Source organism: Helobdella robusta, assembly GCF_000326865.2.
Source record: "Helobdella robusta unplaced genomic scaffold HELROscaffold_1, whole genome shotgun sequence".
NCBI classification, from domain to species: Eukaryota; Metazoa; Annelida; class Clitellata; order Rhynchobdellida; family Glossiphoniidae; genus Helobdella; species Helobdella robusta.
In genome coordinates this window covers 11,288,505-11,308,114 of record NW_008703570.1, presented here as the reverse complement: position 1 = coordinate 11,308,114, position 19,610 = coordinate 11,288,505, and the positions used below count along the sequence as shown (strand labels likewise).

General features: G+C 30.4%; 8 protein-coding genes across 8 annotated transcripts; 3 read left to right on the top strand and 5 right to left on the bottom strand.

Moving 5' to 3' along the window:
- Nucleotides 1-3,660: 3,660 nt before the first annotated feature.
- On the top strand, nt 3,661-5,171 carry HELRODRAFT_159570 (hypothetical protein; the record flags this gene model as incomplete). Its single annotated transcript, XM_009011448.1, has 2 exons — nt 3,661-3,826; nt 4,876-5,171. 2 exons carry the CDS (start codon nt 3,661-3,663, stop codon nt 5,169-5,171), a joined length of 462 nt encoding a protein of 153 aa, XP_009009696.1.
- Nucleotides 5,172-5,326: 155 nt separating this feature from the next.
- On the bottom strand, nt 5,327-6,092 carry HELRODRAFT_159569 (hypothetical protein; the record flags this gene model as incomplete). The annotated part of the gene is made up of 3 exons (XM_009011447.1): nt 5,327-5,482; nt 5,542-5,598; nt 6,003-6,092. 3 exons carry the CDS (start codon nt 6,090-6,092, stop codon nt 5,327-5,329), a joined length of 303 nt encoding a protein of 100 aa, XP_009009695.1.
- Nucleotides 6,093-6,927: 835 nt separating this feature from the next.
- HELRODRAFT_147176 (hypothetical protein) lies at nt 6,928-7,316 on the bottom strand (the record flags this gene model as incomplete). Its single annotated transcript, XM_009011446.1, has 2 exons — nt 6,928-7,019; nt 7,139-7,316. Coding segments are annotated over 2 exons (270 nt in total), but the record flags the coding sequence as incomplete, so codon positions are not given.
- A 315-nt stretch (nt 7,317-7,631) lies between these two features.
- Nucleotides 7,632-8,105, bottom strand: HELRODRAFT_136402 (hypothetical protein; the record flags this gene model as incomplete). Its single annotated transcript, XM_009011445.1, has 1 exon — nt 7,632-8,105. A coding segment is annotated over one exon (474 nt), but the record flags the coding sequence as incomplete, so codon positions are not given.
- Nucleotides 8,106-9,675: 1,570 nt separating this feature from the next.
- On the top strand, nt 9,676-13,996 carry HELRODRAFT_184857 (hypothetical protein). Its single transcript, XM_009011444.1, has 11 exons — nt 9,676-9,901; nt 10,473-10,606; nt 10,733-10,841; nt 11,137-11,259; nt 11,475-11,551; nt 11,651-11,783; nt 11,918-11,955; nt 12,278-12,357; nt 12,451-12,533; nt 12,756-12,834; nt 13,069-13,996. Exons 1-11 carry the CDS (start codon nt 9,720-9,722, stop codon nt 13,213-13,215), a joined length of 1,185 nt encoding a protein of 394 aa, XP_009009692.1. The 5' UTR covers nt 9,676-9,719; the 3' UTR covers nt 13,216-13,996.
- Nucleotides 13,997-14,191: 195 nt separating this feature from the next.
- HELRODRAFT_159566 (hypothetical protein) lies at nt 14,192-15,579 on the bottom strand (the record flags this gene model as incomplete). The annotated part of the gene is made up of 4 exons (XM_009011443.1): nt 14,192-14,293; nt 14,428-14,601; nt 15,018-15,167; nt 15,577-15,579. 4 exons carry the CDS (start codon nt 15,577-15,579, stop codon nt 14,192-14,194), a joined length of 429 nt encoding a protein of 142 aa, XP_009009691.1.
- A 434-nt stretch (nt 15,580-16,013) lies between these two features.
- On the top strand, nt 16,014-17,283 carry HELRODRAFT_159565 (hypothetical protein; the record flags this gene model as incomplete). The annotated part of the gene is made up of 3 exons (XM_009011442.1): nt 16,014-16,196; nt 16,748-16,826; nt 17,078-17,283. The coding sequence occupies 3 exons, from the start codon at nt 16,014-16,016 to the stop codon at nt 17,281-17,283; spliced, it is 468 nt and encodes a 155-aa protein (XP_009009690.1).
- A 920-nt stretch (nt 17,284-18,203) lies between these two features.
- Nucleotides 18,204-19,385, bottom strand: HELRODRAFT_159564 (hypothetical protein; the record flags this gene model as incomplete). The annotated part of the gene is made up of 1 exon (XM_009011441.1): nt 18,204-19,385. One exon carries the CDS (start codon nt 19,383-19,385, stop codon nt 18,204-18,206), a length of 1,182 nt encoding a protein of 393 aa, XP_009009689.1.
- Between the last annotated feature and the right edge of the window lie 225 nt (nt 19,386-19,610).

Below are 19,610 nucleotides of genomic sequence, written 5' to 3'. Positions count from 1 at the left end.
AATAGTATCTTTTATGTTTTAAAAACGAATATAAATAAACTTTTCACCGGGGACGGATCTCATACTTAACCCTTATTTTGTACCCTTCCGGGCCGAGTTTTTTTGTTTGTTTGAACACGAAAATCTGTACAATTATTACACAAAAAACATAGATGATGATGATGATGATGATGTCATAGATCAATCAATCAATCAATTAGCTCATAAAGCGCTTTTTCCGCGATGTTCAACAGCGCTCCTCAATGAATTTTGAAAACAGATGGGTCTTGAAATCCTCTCTGAACTTCGCAAGTGATGGAGAAGTAGTTAGAGAAGTAGGTAGAGAGTTCCAGAGAAAAGGACCAAAAAAGCAAAAGCAGATTTGGCAAAAGAGTGTTTAACACGAGTTAAGAAAAAGCGAGAACAAAAAGACGATCGTAAACCGGGGCGTTTAGGTTCAATTAATATATTTGATAAATACTTAGGAAATAATTTAGATTGAGATTTATACATAAACGTGCAAATTTTAAAATTTATTCTATATTTTATAGGTAGCCAGTGCAAGAAAACAAAATAAGGATATATATGAGAAAAGAAAGGGGCACGAGCAACTAGGCGAGCAGCAGAGTTAAAAGCTTTACTTAAAGGATAGAGTATAGAGTCAGGAAGACCATAGTAGAGCGAGTTACAATAATCAATCCTAGATAAGACTAACGAAGTAACAAGAAGGAGAAGAGAAGGATCATCAAGAAAAGGCAAAAGTTGTTTATTCTACGTAGATGAAAGTAAGAGCTTCTAGCAACACTATTAATCTGAAAAGAAAAAGACATAGTAAAATCAAAGATAAAGCCCAGACTACGAAACTTATGAGAGACATCAAGAGTTTTAGAATCAGCTAAGATAATAGGCGGAATAGTAATAAGAGTGTTTAGATTTATTAAAAAAAATTAATTCAAACTTAGAAGGATTAAGTTTAAGACACATAGAGTCAGACCAAGTGATAATTGAAGAAAGACATGAAGATAGATTATGAAGAACACTATTGAGATTAGATGGAGGAAAAGAAGTGCAATATTTTATATTTTATAAGTGCAATATTTTATTTTATATATAAATGCAATCATCAGCATATAGTTGACTAGAGAAAGAAAAGTTATTAATAATACGAGGTAGTTCAGAAGTATAGAGTATAAATAAAAGAGGGCCAAGGATAGAACCCTGAGGTACCCCGAAAGTAAGAGTAGAGGAGTTAGAAGTAGAATTATTGAGAACAACAGAAGAAAAACGATTACAGAGATAAGAAGAAAACCAAGATAGACAAGAATCAGTATTATTAAAAGAAAGATGTAGCAGCCTCAAGAGAATAGTATAATCAACAGTATCAAAAGCCGAGGAAAAGTCAAGAGCAAGAAGAAGAGTAAGATTACTAATGTCACTAGAGAGTAGGATATCATTGTGTATTTTGAGTAAAGAAGTTTCAGTACTGTGAGCAGGTCTGAAACAGGTAGATGATGATGATAAAACGAGATTACAGGCAAGTAGAAGTTTAACCATTCCATCATCTGACAGATCAGTGAATAACGTGATGATGTTGTTTATAAGTTTTGCGCTGAATGGCAATCTAGGTGGAGTGAATTTAATTGCCAACAAATAATAAAATGAATAATAATAATTAGCAAATTTAAACAAATAATAATCATATATAAGAGCGTTAGCGTGTATGGCATTGTTTAAAAATTTGTTAGACAAACTTATATTTTTTGTATGCTCTTAAACCAGCTCTCGATCGCTTCAATCTAATCAAATCAACCAGAAGCAGTAGAAGTAGTAGTAGCAGCTGTAGTAGCGGCAGCAGTAGTGATATTAATGGTAGTAGTAGTATGGTAGTATTTTCTTGTATTACAGTAGTTAAAACATGAAGTGTATGTTAGCCGGCTGGTTGGTTGGCATGACAACATGCACATTTACTTATACGTTTTGTGAAAAGGGATTGTCTTGAACTTGTACTTTGGCAGGCTGGTTGGTTGGCATGTCCAAATTGTACATATACACGTTTCGTGAAAAGTGATTGTCTTATTTTTTTACTTGCGCAGGAGTTAGAAATACGTTAAGCTAATAAAATTTTAAATTCATAGCACCACAAGCAAACTACCTACAGAAAGTTAGTTGGCTGGAAGAAGTTGAAATTTAAAACAATCTGCGTTATTTCGTTTTAAAGAATGGAGATGACTAACAAGAAAAGGTATTACTTCGTTGTTTTGTTTCGATAACAATTAAATTAAATACTACATTGTGGCTTGTACCTCTCGCGAGATATTTTGATTTAAAGCAGCTTAGTTAAGCTATCTATATGTTTTGATATAATAATATTCGGTGGAAGGCTTTAATTAATTAAAAGCATTTTAATATTATTATTAGCTTAACGTTTTCTTTGAAGTTGTATCGTTATGTTTTTTATACGTTAAAAAAAGCATTAAAAAACTAAATTACTAAACCTATCAACATACTAACAGCCAGAAATGTATGCAAAGAAGAGACTCTGGTGTAGCTTTCGATGCGTCTCACATGTTAGTCAACTTCAGAAAACATTTCTGAGGTAGAGTTGTTTTTTTACGTTAGCGCACTCATTTATCAATACACATACGTACATACATCCACATAAACATACATATACCCTACACACAACATTACACAGAATCAGCACAACATTACACACAAACAAACACATTACACACAATCAAACACAACATTACACACATACAAACACAACATTACACACAAACAAACACAACATTACACACAAACAAACACAACATTACACACAATCAAACACAACATTATACAGAATCAAACACAAAGCAAACATTACATGCAAACAACACATACATACACACACACATGCATAACATTCATTTGTTTGGTGTTATTGTCATGGTTTTTTCTACATTCTTCTACTTTTCTTCTCTACTGGACTGACGCCAAGAGTAAGTTGAGTTTAATTGAAAGTAGGTAAGTAAGGGCCTAAGGTGAGTTTATTAATCATAAGTAGGTGAGATTAGAGTTGAGCTAATTATTATAGATAAGCTAGGGCTTAACCGTTAATTTACTGTAAGTTGGTGGGTGACTTCTATTCTCTATAATTCTCACTTACTTCTGGTTGTGTGTTTTTGTTTCACGTCACCATTACACACAGCAAACATTACACACAGCAAACATTACACACAGCAACCATTAAGCACAGCAAACATTACACACAGCAAACATTAAGCACAGCAAACATTACTCACACCAAACATTACACACACCAAACTAATACTCACACCAAACATTACACACACCAAACATTACAATACATTACACACACCAAACAATACATTACATACAGTCAAAGTAAATTACATTCAATATTATTTTACAATTGGTAATTAATAAAATTTTAAATGTAACTTTTCCTAACACCACGGCATGCCGGAGATGATGTTGGTTCAAGAGTGATCCTTTGCCGTTCGGAAGATGATGGTGATTCATTCATTCAACCATTCATTCATTCATGGTGGCATACGAAAGCTCGTAGAGCTGTTGATTATGGAAGTTCAAAAATGAACGTGATGCAAACGATAAAAAGTTTACTCTCGCGCTGTTATTGTTCTTCCAGTGGCAACGAACGCAAGTCTGGCTGAGATGTGCAGCAGTGCATACGGCGTCGGCTTTGCTAGAGGTGTTGTTGGGTTATATACGAACGCTACTGATACGTCAAACGAAGCAGCGGTGGGCGGGACGAACTCGCCGCTGACGGTGGCTGACATGTCCCATTATATTCTTCCTCTGTCCGACAACATTGTGCCATGTATGTTTGTTACTATAGTATCAAGCATCTCTTTCTTCCTCAATATTTTATCTTGTATCTTCTTTCTCTATCCCTCAATGTTTTATCTTGGATCATTTCTCTCCCTCTCTCTTTTTCTTTCTCTCTCTATTTTATCTTGTGTCTCCCTTCATTGTCTCTTTTTCTTTCGCTCTCTCTCTCTCTCTTGTACCTTTTCTTCTGGTTTCCTTTTTTCTCTCTCTCCCCTCTCTCTCACTTTTTCTCTACATGTACGTTGTATACTCATGTATCTATCCATTCATCCATCCATCCACTATGTCTTTAAATGTTGATGTTGAAACAATTGCCGTTAGCGTTCGAATTTACTGGCGTTGTTTTACTCTACACATATTCATACGTATATAATTTGCGTTGTTGTGTGTGCGTGTGTATTTCTGTGTATTAGTGAGTTTTATGCCTAGGTACTTTCTACCATTGTTCAATGATGTTTGTGTAAGTACGTTTAATACCGGTAAATTGAAATAACGAAAATTAATCACTTGTGTTAAGGAGTCGAGTGTTTGATAAGCTTTCAAGTTTGAACGTTATGGATAGATGAAGAGATGAATGGGTGGATGAAAGAAAGACGAAACGAATAAACGAACGAATGAAATATTAAATTGTTTATAAGGGGCTGTCCGTAAAGGATGTCACGCTTTTTTAACGTTTTTTTGACTCCCCCGTGTCACAAATCGACCAACTCCCCAAAACTAAGCATGTCACAAAACTTTACCCCCCCCACCTCTTAGTGAAGAGTCATTAAACAATGTAATTGTTCTATGCATTTTTTTTATTGATATCAAAATAACGAATGTCAAATTTATATGACGATAGTTCGATATCTAAATGCTTTACCGTAGTTAAAAATAACGAATTAATATTAACCATTAGTTAATATTAACACCTACACAGCGGTAAACTTTAACGATGGCATTTAAATTTGACTCCTCCTTCATGAGCTATTTGCTCGCTTGAAAACTTTAATATTCATTTGAAAAATATATTTATTGTTTTGTTTATTTAAAAAAAAGGGATGTCACACTTGCGTTTACCCCCCTTCCCCCTCGTCTCAAAGTGTAACAAATATTTGGACCCCCTCCCACCCTGGAAGTGTGACATCCTTTATGGACGGCCCACAAGTGTACAGTCCTTTAATTACCTTTTCCCTTTCCAGTATCATGTCTGGCCCCCAACACAACAAACAGATCAATCACCTTTCCCACCAATCATTCAATTGGCAAAGTCATATCCGGCAGGTTGCGGCTTTGGTTACGCAGTCTCACGCGTTTGTAAAGCACTGCTCGTTCTCATAGATACAAAGTATTGAAAAATTATTTTTCATTCAACTGCAACCTAAAAATAACAGACGTAATGGCAATGTATTGATTGTAGTCCTAATGCAGCACAAATGTTAATTCGCCAGCAAAATTAAAATAAATGATAGAAAAAAAACAATTAAATAATAATAATTAATTAATTAATTTATCTAGTTTTCATGATTAACCAGATAACGAAAAATACAAAAGCAGCAAATAATAGGAGATAGATGTAGATATAGAAATGTCCTGATTTTGCTATCTTCTTCACTCTGGCCATAGTAGATTTCAAGAAACCAGTTGATTTATCAAAATCATCATCCTGAAAAATCCATAAATAAGATACATTATTTATAAATAAGTTTTGAAATATTGTTGTACCATTTCTTTCAGTAACTTGTTCTGTTCTCTAACTTCATGCCCAATGTCAATTGTTACCTGAATTTGAATTTACAAAAATAAGTTTCAATATAAACAAACATAAATAAATATAATGACATCAATACAATAGATACTATTTAAAAAATTAAATTCTAAATTTGTCATATATATATATATATATATATACAAATTTATATATAAAGAATATAATCTAATATGGTAATCTTCACCAAGAAGTGAAAGAAAAAATAATGTCATTCTTCTTTTCTCTTTTTAAATTCAAATAAAAGCATCTTTTTAATTATTTTGCAAATAGTTTAATATTATTCTTTCTCTCTCTCTTTTATATATACATATATATATATAAATATAAGAAATATAACCTGACCCTAATATATACATATATATATATATTATAATATATATTATATATATATCAAATAAATCATGAATAAACTAACTTTTTTCAAAAGGCCAACTTTGTTTTTCAAATCTTTTTCAAGTTGATCATTTTCTTCCTCAATAAAAGGAGAATTTGAACCGGAAGGCATTCCATAATAATTTGAATCTGTATTAAAAGTTAAAAACCTGTTTTTAAACTGCTATAATATAAATTTGTAAATTATTTAATTTTCACAATTAGTTAAGTTAGATTGATTGTACCAAATTAAAATTAAAGTATTAAACAAAAGTTTTTGAAAACGTACCATATTGAGCTCTCCGCATGTTGAAACAAAAAGCGAAACAAAAGTGGAAATTGTATAAAAATTTATTTTCACTTTAACGCTTATTACATTGAAAATTTACGAATCATTTGATTACAATTAATTGTCGGTTTCAATTAAATGATTTTTATTTAGAATAAGATTGCCGAAGTCATCTGTATCTGCTCTACATCAATTATTTATAATTTATCTGCATCGCCACATTTTAACAACCAAAAACACTAAATTTTTAATTTCCATATTCCATAAGTACACAAACGCATGAATGTAAATGAGGTGCAGATTCAAAAGAATTCCAAACTGGAACATATTTATTTGTTTGTGTATTTAGTTTATTATATATAGAATATGTATATGACAAAGTCTTAAAACCCGCGACTGGAATTTTAAGAGTTATCTTATAGCTAAATACAACCATTTTAATGAGAAATGAGCAACCAATGGGACATAAAAGTGAATACAAAAGTGTTTATTGTTGATTTTCCAAATATTGTAATAAATATCGGGAAAAAAAAGCTTATAATTCTTAATTCAAAAACATCAAATTTGGTTTTGTGTTCATCAAATTAGAATGTCACAGTATCGTTCATAAATTTGAAACAAATTACAACAATTTCCATTCATGAGTGAACGTTTAACACCGCTTATGGAAACCAAAATGTAAAATATATGAAAACGTTTCTCTGAAGTTATCATTGGCGAGTGCGTAGCAAATTGGATTGATAGTACTGCAAACGTAACAAAGGAAATAACCTTAAAATGTTCAAAAAGAAAATAAATAATATTTAAGAAAAAAATATAAATTTTCTTCAAACGAAAGATTGAATTAATTTATTTTAAGACGAAAAAATTTATTCTAGATGTTTTACCACAGTCGTAGAGTTCTTGGAAATTTTCCAAAATCCAATTGTTCCAAAAACAGTTAACTGAGCTGAGAACGTTGTACGGACCACAAGTGATTATAAAGCCTGCCATGATAGCTGTTAGAGTTTTAGCAGCTTTTTTATCCTGCCTTTTTGCAGAAGCCATTGCTGATTTCAAATCAATCTTTTTGTTATTACCGGGAATTTGTTGATCTGTTGCATTATTGGTGTTAACTATGTTTCTTGTATGATTTGGTGATGTTACTATGATCGAAATTGTCGGTTGGAAATTTCTTATATTTGTAGTGTTGTGTCCACGGTTTAGGCTATTTGTGTTGGGTTTTTTTTCATGTTTAATATCTTTACCTCTTTTTATATTCAGTCCATTTTTACTACTTTCAGCAATTAAATATATTCTCAAATACAACAGTAGCATTACTAAAAGAGGCAGAAAAAATGTAATAACGTTCGATATAATTATTATCAAAGGACTTCTTGCGTAAAATGGAACATAACACTCATTTTCTGGTATTATGAAATATTTGTTTTTATCAAAAAATGGATAAAGCCAAATCCAAGGGGCAGTAACTAAAAATGGAACCAACCAAGTAATTAAAAGTGCAAAAATAATTTTTTTCGTAGTTCTATTTACTCTATAAGTCAATGGTCTGGTGATTGAGAAGTACCTATCCAAACTAATTGCAAATAGATGTGCTACAGATGCCTGACAAACAGTGTAATCTTCAGACAGCCACAATTTACACACAGTGGGACCTAAAATCCATTTTCTTTGTAGAACATACTGCGCGAAAACTGGAATAGATATTAATCCGACAGCACAGTCAGCAACCGCCATACTCAGCAAAAAATAATTCGTTAATGTTCGTAATTTTTTCTCAATTTTGAATGATAAGAAGACCATGATGTTGCTACCTACGGTAAACAATGATATCAGACCCATTACAACAGCCAAGAAAACTTTTAACTGGTTACTTAATTGACTGACTCCATTTACACGATTTGTGGTCATATTTGAAATTGGATTGTTATTGAAACAATTGTTAAATAAAAATGATTCGTTATTATTTAGAGATACATTAAATGTAAAACAAATTTCAACCATGATCGTTGAACTGCAAATATATCTTTATTGTCAATTCGGATGACGGTAAGTGCGGACTTTTATATAAGTGGTCACAGAATGGCTTAATGGAAGATCAAACATAAAATTATTAATGAGACCGGTGCATTGTAAACATGTGGCAGCCTTCGCATGCATGCAACTTCGTTCGTGATCCAAAAACAAGATTTTTTTATATTTAATAATATTTTGGTATAATATATTAAAAACATTCGAGAAGATAGATTATCTTCTCGAATGGTTTTAATATATTGTACCAAAATATTATTAATTTACAAATTTTTAAATAAGCATATGATAGCATAAGATCAAAACATTTTCGAATAAAACATATTTATTGCAAGAGTGTCTTATAGAGTTAAGAATAAATGAATAAAACATGAGAACTACGAACTTGTTCGCAAAGGTTTTTTAACTTTGTCAGATCATAATTTAATTTACTAAAAATTATTTAATATTAAGTTAGAGACAATGAACAATTATGAATAAAGAAGTAGTATATGAAAAAATATGGGAATAACATATAAATTCAGAATCTCCAGACTACATCGAAGTATATAAAAATTTGAAATTTATCTGTATATACTACAACACAGGAGTTTTAGTAATCTGGCTAACGATTTAAATTATGAAAATTAAAAATATATGAAATAAATTAGAAAACGTGTGGCAGTAGCATGTCATTGATCAAGTTTAGCGATAGACTACTTGCAAATTTAGCCTGGGATTCCATGTATTTTACAGATTGAGTTTCACTTTTAACATAAATTAACATTATCTAAAGTTCAGTGGTCAGTTTCCATCAGTGATAAAAATTAATTAGCTCTAAAATTCTATCGTCCTGTGCAATTTTTGCGACAGAAACAATAAATCAGTTTTAAACATGCTGCCTTCATTGAATTTCTTATCGATTAGGTAGTGAGATGAAGCGTTTGGCCTGAACGTTGACCTAGATGCATGGATATATATATATATATATATATATATATATATATATATATATATCCATGCCTAGATGCAATTACGTCATTACACTGTATTTTTACTCTCTAAACTACACCCGCTGATGCTTCTCTACATCAGTTATAATGGATACGTGACGTCGTTGCTTCTTTTGTTTTCAGTAGAGCGTACGATAGGGCAATTCCAGATTGAAATTCCATAGTTGCCCCAATAAGCGCTGTGGTCATTAAGTTTTATTTAAGTTTATTTGTACATTTACGTTTAGGATCCTTGAAATAATAAATTGTAAAACTTATCTAACGCTACTATAACCATACTAATAACAACTCCTACGTGATACCATTATTTGTTACATTATTTCTGTTTATTGTATGGTCATTGTATTTCTCACGAACGCGCCCGTCCTCACTGTTTGAGCGATAATTGATTTTTTCTTTGTTGCGACGCTTTTTTGAAGTTTTGAACATTGTTTGTCAAAAAAAGAAAATGTTTAGAAATAATAAAAGTAGCGATTCGAGCACAGATTACAGTTGTTATAAGGGCATTACACCTAGGCCTCCAATTCATCCACGAACGACGAATAATGTTGGAGAACGTGGCGATGCCCGTGATGGACACACCGACGGTTCTCACCACCATCCGTCTGCTGCTTCACAATCGAATCTCACGTCTGTTGTATTATTTTGCGCTAATTTTATGTCACTTTTGAGTTTTGTTCGTTGACAATAACCTACGTTAGAATAGACTTAGTATTTGATTGAAATGCAACAATCAAAATGACCACCAATAGTAAGACCTTCCTAAGCCTTCTTAGGCTGAGGGCCTCTAATGACTAAGATCCTCCTTAACCTAACTACATTAAATCTAAAACCTTGCTGGGTTGAATATGAATGTTGATTGAATGCAAACCAGACAAACAGCCACTAAAATTTTAAAAAATATTTTTACCATATTTTACTTTAGTTTCTAGGATTTAAAATTTGATATTACAGAAAGTGCTAGCTTACATTATAAAATAATAATGCTTGTTTATTTACAATTTAAACACATTTAGTTATAAATCACATTTCAGCCATGCCATGGTATGGTTGTTAGTTAGATGTTAAAAGACTTATTTTTTTCTGTAATGTTGACTTTATTTTGACTTATCTATATAGTTTTTTATATTCCTATGAAATGAACAAAGACAATAAATAATTTAAATTAATTAATATTGAGTTTTTAATTTGCAATTTTCAGTAAACCCCACAATATATTTGTAGTTTTTCTACTCAAATTTTGTGGCTATCTGTTGCTTCTGTTATTTTTCATCATTCCAGCTGTTATAAAGATTTATCCATCGATATTGGGTCTGGTTGTTTTCTGTAATTATGGTTAGTAAAAATTTGTTGTTTATAGTTAAATTTAAACAATTTTCTTGAAGTGCAGAAGTTGTTTTTCAAATTTTTTTTAAAACATTTCAATTTGAATTTAATTTAACTGATTGTTTTTCTTCACAGTGAAATTGCCTTTTGGTTTAGTTGATTACCAGAACACAACGCTCCATGGCTTAAATAATGCCTATAATTTTCATTTACAAGTTAATGAAAAAGTTTCCCTTGGTGCTTGGTACATTTTTTTTCAATTCTATTTGAAATTCTTTGTTTTAATTTTGATTGTGATTTTTACTTATTATTCTAATCTTTATTAAAAAAAGCATTGACATAATAATTTGTTTTGCATTTAAAGTCAAAAACTGAGGTTTATTCAAAGTGCAAATGAATAAATTAATGGAAAATATAAAATAATAAATATAAAACAATAAAACATTTTTTCTTAAAAATTGAGGGTCTTTGAATGCGTTTGTTATTTTATTGGTATTAAAATCAATGTAAACTTAGCTTTTTAACATTATTTCATTCAGGCATATTCTTCCAAAAGATTTAAAAGTCCCAAAGAATGTTGAACTGAAGGCATCGAGTGTTAATGACCTGCTCGATAATGATAATGCCATTGTGTTGTATCTGCACGGCAATGCTGGAGACAGGTTACAAGCATGCATACTGCTACTACACATTTCTTTACAATAAATAATTTTATTTTGATCCTGACACTTTCATTAGTAAAATGTTGTGATTATATTTTTTAGATATCTTTTCATTTTTATTTTATAGATATGTTATTATTATTATTATTATAAATATATTTTATGTTTATTTTGGGATAAAAATGGGTTATTATTGTTATTTGTTTTTGATACAGAACCAAGTCTTTCAGAGTTAACTTGTACAAAACACTGTCATCCAGAGGCTTTCATGTCATTGCATTTGATTACAGAGGTGGTAATACTCGTTTCTCTTTTATCCATTCATCATTGTTGTCTTTTATTGTTCATTTTATATAATTTGTATACATTTTCACAATTTAACGTTTGGTAGGTTATGGTGATTCGAGCAGTTGGCCCAGCAAGTCGGGATTGGTTGAGGATGCTTCTGTAATGTTTGACTGGTTGAAAAAAACAGCCAGGAAGAAAGCCAACATTTTCATCTGGGGCCATTCCTTGGGATCAGCGTTTGTTTTTTTCATTGAGCTGCTTATTATTATCAATTATTAATAAATATAATAATAATTATTATTAATTATTATTAGTACTATTAGTAGTATTATTCAATTGTTCACTTCATGTTGCTTTACATTTTCTATAGGATTGCTGTTGAACTTGCTAAGGACCTTGGCAATAAAGGTAATTGGTGGTTATAAAAGTTGTTGTTGATTTTTATTGTTAATTTATTTTGATTTTAAATAGCGTTTTGCTGTTTGTACATTTTCAAATTTTCTCTATGTTATGATTTAAAAAATTTTTCACCTTACTCCTATAATTAGTTAAAACATGTGAAATAAAAAATTACTTTGTGTATGTATGTAACTTTAGTTTTATTGAAAAACATTTATAAGAACAAATTTGAACATAGAAATTTTACCTTTACAAGACAAATTTTTAGAATGTTGTCTAAAATTTTGTGAATTTTTGTTATTCTACTGTTATGCTGATATATAACATACAGGAATAACATTTTCTGGTCTGGTGTTGGAGACTCCATTCACAAATGCCATTGAACTTGCTGATACACATTTCATCACTACTGTAAATGTTTTTTTCTTTTAGTTTTTATTTGAATTTCAGTTTTCAAAGATTTATTGCAAATCTATTTCACTAAATTACGTTTTGAATTTTCAGTTTTTTAGATGGCTGCCATACTACAGTTGGGTTGTAGTTGATGCTGTGAAACAGGCTGACATTACATTGCCTAATGATCAAAAGTAACATATAATTTAGAAATTTTTTTTGTGGTGAAGTTTTTCATTATAATGTTTGTTTTCTTCTTGTATTTTCCTTAAGAAATGTCAACTTTTCGTTAGAGTTAGGATTCTTGAAACCTTATTCTCTATTATTACTATGAAAATCAATTTTCAAATGCAGTGTGAATTATAATATTTTTTTTGTTTTTTTAACTCCATTTTTCAAAATTTTTTCCGTAAAAGCATCTTGGATGTGAAAGAAAAAATTCTGATCTTACATGCAGAGGATGACCAAATAGTGCCATACACACATGGGAAGAAGGTAATGAGTCAAAATGAAACTCTTTTAGTTAATTCTGAATGTTATTCCTATTACACTTTTGTCAATGATAAATAAACTTCAATAAAACTTATGCAGCTCAACTTTCTAACAAAATAAGTGTAAATAGTTAATTATACATTAATATCGTCATTTCCTGTTTAATTTAATTCACAATAATAATGAACATTAACATTCTCAAAAGATAAATAATTTCAAACACAACAACACGCACAGTTGTATGAGGTTGCCAAAACTCGCACCAAGGATCCCAACATGACCAAGTTAATAACTTATGAAAGCAAATTGGGATATGGACACAAGAAGATATCAACCAACCCCAACCTCATGGATGATTTTGTTTCATTCATGGGAATTAAATAACAATTGGGTCTTCCGTTCATTTTCTCTGGCATTGATATTATTCAAGTATTTCTTTTTAAGAAATACCTTTTAATTTGTGTGCCAAGCACATATAATAAAATTTTAACAAATTCACTTACAGACCGTGTTTCATGTTTTTATTAATTATCATCGTGTATCGTGTTTATTACGTTTCAATGTATGTACAATTATAAGGATCATTGTGTCTGTTATTATATGGGTTTGTTTGTGTTTGTTTGTGAGCAGTGGCGGATCTAGACAACTTCGACGGAAGGGCGGCCGAAATTTGGAAAATGTTACAATCTTCATTGGGAGGCCGAAATTTGTGGTAGTCACTGATTGATATCGATATAAAACAGTGCTTTTTCTGTTAAATCAATGAGTTTTACCGACTTTTATTACAAATGCTGCTCACAACGGGGAGGACCAGCCAGTCTTATCTGCCGCTGTGTCGTGTGTGTGTGGTGTGTATGCGTTAATTTCGAACATTGTTAATGTCTATTTACCCTTCTGTTTGTAATTCTAGTTTTTTTAAATTTTTTGTCTTGTTTCTCTTATTTTAATTCGTTTATTGACTGTTTAGTACACTTATTTGACTGTTTAATACAGAGTTTTTTTAATGAAATGTGTGCATACGTCTGCATTTAGTTGCTACACCACATGACACGTTACTTTGCTCCGATTCTATTCAACCTCATTTGTCTTTTATATGTTGTTTGTGTTGTGTTCGATTTTTACAGTGTTTAATAAAAAACTATATGAATAAAAAGGGAGACATTGTTAACCAATGAATAACTAAGAAATAAAACAATTTTGGTTAAAGCTATAGATATAAGTACATATATTATATACACACACACACACACGATACAATAACGATAACATTTATATATTAGCATAGAAGTTTTAATGTAATTTACATATTTCATTAAATTCTTTCATTCATGACTAAACAGCAAAAATTTTGATTGACATTTCACTCCAGTGAAGATAGCATAAGCAGCTGCTTAAGAACTTTGGTTTGACTGGTTTCCCTTATTTCTCCAGCTAGAAACATTTCATCAACTATGCTGTAGACCTGGATGTTTGTAGGGTTATATAGTTTGTAGGGTTATAGGTTAAATCACGGAGATCATCATTCATATCAAACTTATTGTTTAGTTGTGCAATTCTAAATTGTTAAAATTAGATGGGAAAACTATTAGTACTAACTTTGTAGAAATTAAATACCAGATCAAGTTCACAGACGTTGTGGAAGTATTCATTGAGGACCTCAACAAAATTATGAATTGCCTCGAGGTAAACCAAGTTGTTGTCAGTTATGTCAACACATATGCAGAAATACAGGCCTGCATACCTTCTGTAGACTATCTTGAAATTTCTAAACTAGATGGGATATTGAAACAGGGATTGTTATTTAAGTTCATGTGGGTGTGCTTGTTCTGTTTATGCTCATGTTGCATTGTCAGCTTGTTAATGTACATTGAAAATTTTAAAGGTGCATCTTACTGGTGGTTGTTTCAAACGCTAAAACATATTAATAAACAAAACCAACAAAATTTTAAAATTCATAAGCTTAAAATCTTTTGCTATTCTATTAAGATTAAGTCTTTACGTGCTGATCCATAGTTTGTTATACAATGATTTTTGTGAAGAATAAAAATAATGATTGTGGAAAAGTTTATTAAAAAATTATTTTAAATTTAGCGGAAAAAGGAAATAGTTATCACAACAACACCTAACAGATTTTTATCAAAAGCAATGCAGAAACATTACAAATGTTTAAAGATTAGTTGAGTTACCTCAACAAAATTGGTGTGTTTTGCATCTCTGACAGTGACTACGGCGTGAACTTCCTCAATCAACTTTTGCTTTTCGTCGTCATCAAAATGCATGTACCATTTTGCTAGCCTGGTCTTGCCTGCCCGATTCTGAATCAGGATAAATCTAATCTGAAATTAATCAAATGTTTCATTTTCACACTAATTAAATAAATATATAATTATATATATATATATATATATATATATATATATATATATATATATATATAGTGATATTCTCAATGAAATGAATGAATAAACATGAATAAATTGATGATAATTCTTGACTAAAATTACATTATCATTTCGTTATGGTTATGAATATAAAAATACGTTACTAAAGATAAATAAGAATATAAGCCTAAAATTCTATTTTTTATTATTTTCATGATATTATTAAAATTAATAAAATTCAATAAAATTAATAATTAATTATTAAATTATTGATTAGTAATTGCAATTGTTACAACTGCAATGTACAAACAACAAATATTGTTAATTAGATTAAATGATTGTTAAGAATTTTTTAACGAATTACCATTGTCGGATTTCTTTAAAAGGCCGTCGACAATTTCGTAATAAGCGATTTTTAATTTTTAAATTATCCAGAATGGTTTTGAATCAAATTTATTTATGTATGCCAAAATAGCACGGTGTTAGTCTTCAAGAGTTGACTGTCGATAAAAAAATTATATCAAATCAGTTTTTACGTTGTTGTACGTAAACTTTTGCTAAAATAATAACAATTCAATTTAAAAATTAGAAGTTTTTTTAAAATAGTTTGAATAAATTTTTGCTTAAGATTAATTGAACTTTTTGATAATTTGACCAGTCCTGTTTTAAATAATCAATTTAAAATATAACCTAGGTTTAAAAAACTTCAGTGATTTCCTGCTCTTGTTCGGATCTTATTTTTTTAGGTAATTTAAAAGAATTGATTGGGAATGAAATGATAAAATAACATTCGTAAAAACAATGAGTCATATGTTTGAATCTAAATCTGTATCTGGCGAACTCATAAAAGTCAATATCCTTCATCATGCTGAAAAGTTGTGCAAGGAAATAATTGTTGAATCTCCCAAATTTAATACTAAAAAATGGTTTTTGTGGAGTTTGTTCATGTACCTTCTCGGTTTTTACTTTCAGCTTCATTCCCAAGTAAGTTATTACAATACTAATTTCAAAATTTTTATTTATCAACTAATCAGTGAGTGACCAGCCACACCCTGTAGTCATAAAGTAGAATAGAGTAGGTTGATAATAGATAGAATATCTAGATAGAGTTAGTTAAAGTTAAAAAGACAGTAGTTTGGCTTAGTTTTTAGTTAGATATATAAAATAAGAATGTCATACTCTCTTTCTCTCCAGATAAAGTATAGACAATAGCCTTGCCATAGCATCCATAACTCATGCATTAAAGATTAATTAAATTAATAAAAATTAAATTACGTGGGATTGTCTATGAATGATGATATAATTATATAAAATTATTTTATTTATTATTATGGCCTACATGTATTTCTTTCTTTTTTAATTGAATTGAGTAATTGCATATTGCCATATTCATGTGTTGTGCTACTCTGTTTAATGTTTGTCAAGTTTGGAAAAGTTTTGTCAAATTGGTAGTGGTTAGTTAGTTAATTTAATCTTTAATCTTAATGTTATTCAACTTCATACATTGACCAATTGTTAAATTTTCTTTCTTCTAGGATGTCAAAGTGATGGTTGCAGTAATCATTCTCCTACTTGTGATCATATTTCTAAAAATCAATGTGAAAGTCAAACAAGGTATTTCTTTTTATTTCATTCTAAATTTTCAATTGCATGAATTCTGTTAATCTAAATTTAATTATTAGTTTCATATTTTTTACTATCCTTAATGTTGGAAATAAAGTCATTAAAATATTTTGTCATGGACATACATATTTTCTTAAATTTTAAAGAGCTTTTTTATATAGACAAATGTATTTTTATATGTTTATATTTGGCTTTATTTATTGAAGTAAATTGTTAAATTGAATTCATTTTCTATTTTTCAGAATCATTATTAATCATTGCATCAGTTGGAGTACAGATGACGACTAAATTTGCCTCTGGTCGAACTTCCTCTATGTTTTATGAAGCAAAAAATATACATGACATTGTTATTAATGAAGGAATCACAATGGTTGTGTTTCAGTTACCTTACTTAATTTATTTTTATAAAAGTTTAACAGCATTTGTAACTAGCAATAATAACTTATAGACTGTAAAATATTGAAAAGTTTTTTTGTTAATGTAATATGAAAAAACTTTATTGCAGCATCAGGTAATATATTACATATGTTTGTTGCTTCATAATTGCTCGACAAGACAGCTGACAAGTGTCATTCCTCTATTCAAAGTTTGTCATTATTGTATAGCCTTCATTGCTTTTAAATTGTGGATCATTAATTTTAAGCATTGGTTTTCTGACTATTTAACAATTTATTAGTTATATTGTTTTTATGTAATAATTCAATAGTTTTTTCATTTTAAGAAATTTATTACTTTCACATTTGGTAGAAAAAAATGGATTTTCCATGATTAGGATAACGGTTGTAATTATTGATAAAGGTTTAAAATTGTTCATTTTTTAATTTAATTTCCAGTGTTCCTGGCCTTCTTTGCATTGCCTGAAAATAATAAGAAAGGAAATTCGACCCTTAATCAACCGCTCCCTTTCATTTTTTCCCGCCACAAAGACATAATAATAGTACTTCCAGCATTTTATTCTTTCTTGTTATTATTCTCTGTGGTTTTAATGAGTAATTAAATTTTGTGTATAGCGATTTTTATGCAAATCTTTGTTGTTTAAATTTTTCTTTTTTTCATCTCTTAGTTTTTGACCAATTGCAATTATTACAATTATTTATTTGGTTTGGAGCTGCAGGGGAGCTTTGTTACGTCATAATTGGTAATTCATCTCTTTGCACTTAAACTTAAATCCCAAGTATTAAAACTAATCAAATATTTTTTTTATTGCTGTCATTAGTTAATGTTTCATATAATTAAATGAAAAGATCCTGTTTGTTATGATATAAAAACTAAAATGTTCATAAATGTCTACACAAAGATAAAAAAAAACATCACATATGCATTTATTTTCATCGATTGATCTGCGATGATTAATTGACGATTGGCCATTCATTCGTTAGTGAGTACCGTGTATTTGTATTTGCTTCTTCCAGTGACGTTGTAACAGCGAAGTAACTTCATGACACAGAAGAACAAGAGGATTGTGAAAGCTAAACCGACTACGACGATCAAAATCAAACCGGCGCTTGAAACATCGAAATCTTTGTTGCACAGTGATGATCTGTGGAACCGCAAAAAAATTGAGCAGTTGATGGTGTTGTTTAGAGTGAAATTTGATGTTTCTGTAAGTTCTGATTTGTTCAAAGTTATTTTCGTTATTTCCGTAAGTTGTGATCCACTATTCATTGTACCGTTGTAGGAATCGCTTACGTTTTCATTTGCCATTTGGTTCGTAATGTGGCCTGCAGTTGTCACTGACGCATCGATAGCCAGAATTTCAGTGTCCAAACCATAAAATTCCGACAATAATTTTTTTATCTCCATAATAGCGGAAGGTGTACCTGACGTTGTTGTCCTGTTTTCCATGTCGTCAACAAAATTCCATTCTTCGTACGATTCGTTTGCATTTATTTCCGACATTTGAGAGATGACGATCGTCGTTAAATTGTCGAATATTGTAAATTTCCTTTTTTCATACGATTCGTCTGCAGCTATACTTAACAATTGGGGGGTGACGATCGTCGTTAAATTGTCGGCAAGTTTAAAATCACTCTGATTGATCGCTTGATTGTTGTCTAAGTTATTGTTTTCTTTAAATTGGTTCGCCACAAATATTGTACCAGCCTTTATCAACTGCAATAGGTCAGTTGATTTCGAAGTTGAGGACGCGTTTAATCCAGAAGTTATCAAGTTCTCACCAATATTCGCCGAAGTTTGAGTGGCAGTCGTCGCCTGTGAAAAATCTGTATTAATAAGGGTATATTCTTGCAATTCACCAGCAGAAGTAGATGAGTTAAAAAGAGCTGCAGTATCTACGACGGCACTTGGAGACAAATCTGCGAAATCATTCATTGTCGTACCACCCGTTGTTACGTTAACATCGCTGACATCTCCACCAATTACATCAATGAACTGCACTGTTTGCCCGTCTCTAGATGTGACGTTCGAATTTTCAAATAACCATTGGTCGTAATAATCTGGCTCTATTATATTACACGACACCGAGCTCAAAAAATATAATGTATAAACGTAATAAAATGCAGATAAAACGAAATACTTGGAATAAACCATTTTAATTTCGAGTAAACAATTACTGAGAAAGAAACGTAGTCGTAACTTACCGACTGCATTATAAATATAAACACTTGCCGAATGAAATAAAAACTCCAATCTGTTACAACTGTTCTGCTGATCAATAGAAATAAGATGTTCAAGCAGCGATCTTTCTATCTCATCAAATCATACAACTCTTACATCGCACACGTTCATCAGATATTATCTGCACCGTTGTGCTGC

Bases quoted from the DNA above. Each gene is read 5' to 3' on its own strand.
- HELRODRAFT_184857 (XM_009011444.1), top strand. From the start codon at position 9,720: ATGTTTAGAAATAATAAAAGTAGCGATTCGAGCACAGATTACAGTTGT. The intron at 9,902-10,472 runs GTCTGTTGTATT...TGCAATTTTCAG, and splicing joins GCTTCACAATCGAATCTCAC to TAAACCCCACAATATATTTG. The intron at 10,607-10,732 runs GTTAGTAAAAAT...TTTTCTTCACAG, and splicing joins GGTTGTTTTCTGTAATTATG to TGAAATTGCCTTTTGGTTTA.